The sequence below is a fragment of the Procambarus clarkii genome, chromosome 58, assembly GCF_040958095.1.
Source record: "Procambarus clarkii isolate CNS0578487 chromosome 58, FALCON_Pclarkii_2.0, whole genome shotgun sequence".
In the NCBI taxonomy this organism is placed as follows: domain Eukaryota; kingdom Metazoa; phylum Arthropoda; class Malacostraca; order Decapoda; family Cambaridae; genus Procambarus; species Procambarus clarkii.
In genome coordinates, this window is record NC_091207.1 from 27,734,798 (window position 1) to 27,739,490 (window position 4,693).

Sequence of the window (4,693 nt, forward strand, 5' to 3'; positions counted from 1 at the left end):
GCCCCTTGAGGATTTGTTCATTTGAAACGTCATGTTAGTGTGATTTCTGTGTATAATGATGCAAGGGCGAAGAGAAAGAAAGGCCTATTGACATACCTCGAGTGCAGGAGGGAGTTGTGTAAAATTCTGGTTTGTGCCTCAAAGAGGCTGCGGGATGTATTTTACACTGTCGTAGCTCAGTCGATTAAGGCAGTGTCTGGGATGCTCCAGGAGCATCCCAGGTCCTTAAAACAACAACAACCCTTAGAGAATGAAATTTTAAATTTGTGTCTTGAGAGTCATACTAATCATTTCTTCCATGGTAGACTTGGACACAAGGAGTGTTTCAAGCGTAGGACCGACATCTATATGAATTATTTTGGATGTTTAGCAGTTGCTACATAATAATATTCTACCATTCGTACAATTCTTCATAATTTTAATATTAACAAATAATACAAATATTGAAACTTCTAATTCATTTTATTTCTTAAAAATATTTACAAGAGTTGCATTGTTCATACAATAGTGACATTGTTCATACTTGACTGACACTGTCCATACTAGTTGAGTGAGACTGTCCATATTTTAGTGACACTGTCCATACTTGAGTTACACTGTCCATACCTGAGTGACACCGTCCATACTTGAAAGACACCGTCCATATATATACCTATCAAGTTAGGCTTATATCTCTTCAGTAGAGAAAAGACATATAGGTTTCATCATTAATGCTGTAAAACAGATCATAAGATGATGAATCTAATGTGCAATTGTATTTTGACAAGAACGTTGTGCCTAAAGTTAGAGGATTTCCTGTCATTGGATTCTCCAGCACCTCCAAGTCATCCTCCAGGTAAAGGTCATCCTTCACATGAAGTCTTAGTTTTTTGGGAGGACATGTTGTCATGCCAATGTGCTTCAAAAATAACTGGGAAATGGTTGTAGCATCAGAACCAGTATTGACTACTATTTTATTGTTGCAATAGTTGTCTTCTGCAAATAATGGAAAATTTATCCTAAGATAAGGCAAGGGAGAACTGCTCAAACCATATCCTGTATTCGTACCTCTTCTTGATGGTTTTAAAAAGATGGAAGATTTACTGTTTTTAAATTGGTGAATTACGTGGTTCTCTGCCATCAGTGGGAAGCTAAAGAAGAACAGTGGTGTGTCCTCAGGGATGAAGTAATTGTCCATTTCAGGAGGGAAAATATTTACAGTGGCAACGAGCTCTTTACCATTCTGTAGTTTAATTTTACAATTTTCTACTCTCCTTATCTTGAGGTGTTTGTTTTCATTCGAAAACTGAGAATCACGGAGAATGGTTAAGTCGACTTTCTTATCTAATTCCAGTTCCTGTGCGAGTCCGTGTTCTATACCATTGCTTGTTGTCCCAGAATCGACAAACATCTTACAGCATTTACCATTGACTTCCACTGGGAGGTAGTTAAGTCCGTCCAGAGAAATCTCCTCCAAACCATCCAACGAAGGGAGACAAGACGGAATAGGAGGAAAAGTTAGGTATATTGTGAGGACTTCACCATCTGAACTAACCTCATACCCAGCTTTTCTATTCTCATATTCCTGTATTTCAGATGCTTCAGTGCAAGGTTTCTGTATATCAGTTAATTTTTCCCGGGTTTTCAGTATTTCAGATGATTTATCCCGGCGTTTCTGTATTTCAGATGATTTATCCCGGTGTTTCTGTACATTAGATGATTTTTCCCAGTGTTTCTGTACCTCAGATATTTTATCCCGATGTTTCTGAATATCAAATGTTTTATTACAGGATTTCTGTCTCTCAGATGATTTATCCCGATGTTTCAGTAATTCAGACGATTTATCTCGGTGTATCTGTACTGCAGATGATTTATCTTGGTGTTTCTGAACTTCAGAAGCATCATTACAGAGTTTCTTTATTTCAGATGCTTCATCCCAATGTTTCAGTACTTTAGATGCCTCACTACTGGATTTAGGTATATCAGATGATTTATCCCGGGGTTTCTGTATTTCAAACGATTTATCCCGGGGTTTCTGTACTTCAAATGATTTATCCCTGTGTTTCTGTATTTCAGACGATTTATCTTGGCGTTTCTGTACTTCGGAAGCATCATTATAGAGTTTCTTTGTTTCAGATGCTTTATCCCAATGTTTCAGTACTTTTGATGCCTCACTACTGGATTTAGGCATATAAGACGATTTATCACGGTGTTTCTGTATTTCAGATGATTTATCTTGATGTTTCTGTACTTCAGAAGCATCATTACAGAGTTTCTGTATTTCAGATGCTTTATCCCAATGTTTCATTACTTTAAATGCCTCACTACTGTATTTAGGTATATCAGATGATTTATTCTGGTGATTCTGAACTCCATCGCAAGGTTTCGGTATTTCAACCTCTTTATTCCAGTATTTCTGCACTTTAGATGATTTTTCCCGGTGTTTCTGTACCTCAGATGATTTATCCCGGTGTTTCTGTATTTCAGACGATTTATCTTGGTGTTTCTGAACTTCAGAAGCATCATTACAGAGTTTCTTTATTTCAGATGCTTCATCCCAATGTTTCAGTACTTTAGATGCCTCACTACTTGATTTAGGTATATCAGATGATTTATCCCGGGGTTTCTGTATTTCAAATGATTTATCCCTGTGTTTCTGTATTTCAGATGATTTGTCCCGGTGTTTCTGTATTTCAGACGATTTATCTTGGTGTTTCTGTACTTCGGAAGCATCAATACTGATTTTCTTTATTTCAGATGCTTTATCACAATGTTTCAGGACTTTAGAGGCCTCACTAGTGGATTTAGACATATCTGATGATTTATTCCGGTGTTTCTGAACTTCATTGCAGGGTTTCTGTATTTCAACCTCTCTATTCCAGTATTCCTGTATTTTAAATGATTTATCCCAGTGTTTCTGTAATCCAGCGCGTCCTCTAGAGAATGCCTGTATATCATCTGCTCCATTGCTGTATTTTTGTTTTTTTGTCGGAGTGACATTGTTGGAGTGATGCTCACTCAGTTTCCTCTTGGAGCTTTGCACGTAAAGAATTCTTTCCATGGTCTATCTCACCAAGATGTTGAGAGAGAGGACAAGTGACGATACACGTCTATCCGGATCTCCTCTTATACTGGCAATACACTCAACTCATACGGTATAATATAGACGCTTCTCCACTCACCTCACTTCAAATTTAAGAAATAAGGTGGGTTACAGAAGATCTGTTGGCCAATACATTGAGGTTCCGATTTAAGAACATAAGAACAAAGGTTACTACAAAAGGCCTATTTGGCTCATACGAGGCGGCTCCTATTTATAACTCCCAATCCCACTCATATACAAGTCCAACCCACGTTTGAAACAATCGAGGAACCCCACCTCCAGCACGTTACGCGGAAATTGGTTCCACAAATTAACAAGTTGAGAGATGGGGTCTAACTCACACAGGTGTTGAGAGTTATCAATCGAAGAACCCCACCTCAAGCACGTTGCGCGGAAATTGGTTCCATAAATTAACAACACAGTTACCGAAGCAGTATTAACCCCAAGACTTTCCTAAATTTAAAATTATCCATTTTATACGCATTGTTTTGTGTTCGGTCTTGTGTTGATACCTTTCATACCCTATTAATATCCCCTTTGTTATGAGTATTCCTCCTTTTGTAAACTTCGGTTAAGTTACCCATAACTCTTCGCTTTTCCAGTGAAGGCAATTTAAGCTTTGTTAATCTTTCTTCATATCACAGGTTTCTAATTTGGGGAAATTAACTTTGTCCTCCTACGCTGGACACGTTAAAGTGAACATATATCCATTCTATATTACAGCAACTAAAACAGAATTGCATAATATAAATGCGGCCTAACCAGAGCAAGATTTAGCTGAAGAACAAAACCAGGTGTCGTGTTAAGAACATAAGAACATAAGAACAAAGGCAACTGCAGAAGGCCTATTGGCCCATACGAGGCAGCTCCTATTTATAACCACCCAATCCCACTCATATACTTGTCCAACCCATGCTTGAAACAATCGAGGGACCCCACCTACATAAGAACATAAGAACAAAGGTAACTACAGAAGGCCTATTGGCCCATACGAGGCAGCTCCTATTCTATAACCACCCAATCCCACTCATATACATGTCCAACCCGCGCTTGAAACAATCGAGGGACACCACGTCCACCACGTTACGCGGCAATTGGTTCCACAAATCAACAACCCTGTTACTGAACCAGTATTTACCCAAGTCTTTCCTAAATCTAAACTTATCCAATATATACCCATTGTTTCGTGTTCTGTCTTGTGTTGATACTTTTAATACCCTATTAATATACTCTTTGTTATGTCCATTCATCCACTTGTAAACCTCTATCATGTTACCCCTAACTCTTCGCCAATGTTATAAGAACATAAGAACAAAGGTAACTGCAGAAGGCCTATTGGCCCATACGAGGAAGCTCCTATTCTATAACCACCCAATCCCACTCATATACTTGTCCAACCCGCGCTTGAAACAATCGAGGGACACCACCTCCACCACGTTACGCGGCAATTGGTTCCACAAATCAACAACCCTGTTACTGAACCAGTATTTACCCAAGTCTTTCCTAAATCTAAACTTTTCCAATTTATACCCATTGTTTCGTGTTCTGTCTTGTGTTGATATTTTTAATACCCTATTAATATCCCCCCTGTTATGTCCATTCATCCACTTG

At 38.5% G+C, this 4,693-nt stretch overlaps 1 protein-coding gene across 1 annotated transcript; it reads right to left on the reverse strand.

Moving 5' to 3' along the window:
- Positions 1-676: 676 nt before the first annotated feature.
- On the reverse strand, positions 677-3,040 carry LOC138353606 (micronuclear linker histone polyprotein-like). Its single transcript, XM_069306804.1, has one exon. It carries the CDS (start codon positions 3,038-3,040, stop codon positions 677-679), a length of 2,364 nt encoding a protein of 787 aa, XP_069162905.1.
- Positions 3,041-4,693: the final 1,653 nt, after the last annotated feature.

Excerpts from the sequence above, each read along its gene's own strand:
- LOC138353606 (XM_069306804.1), bottom strand. The coding sequence starts at position 3,040 with ATGGAAAGAATTCTTTACGTGCAAAGCTCCAAGAGGAAACTGAGTGAG.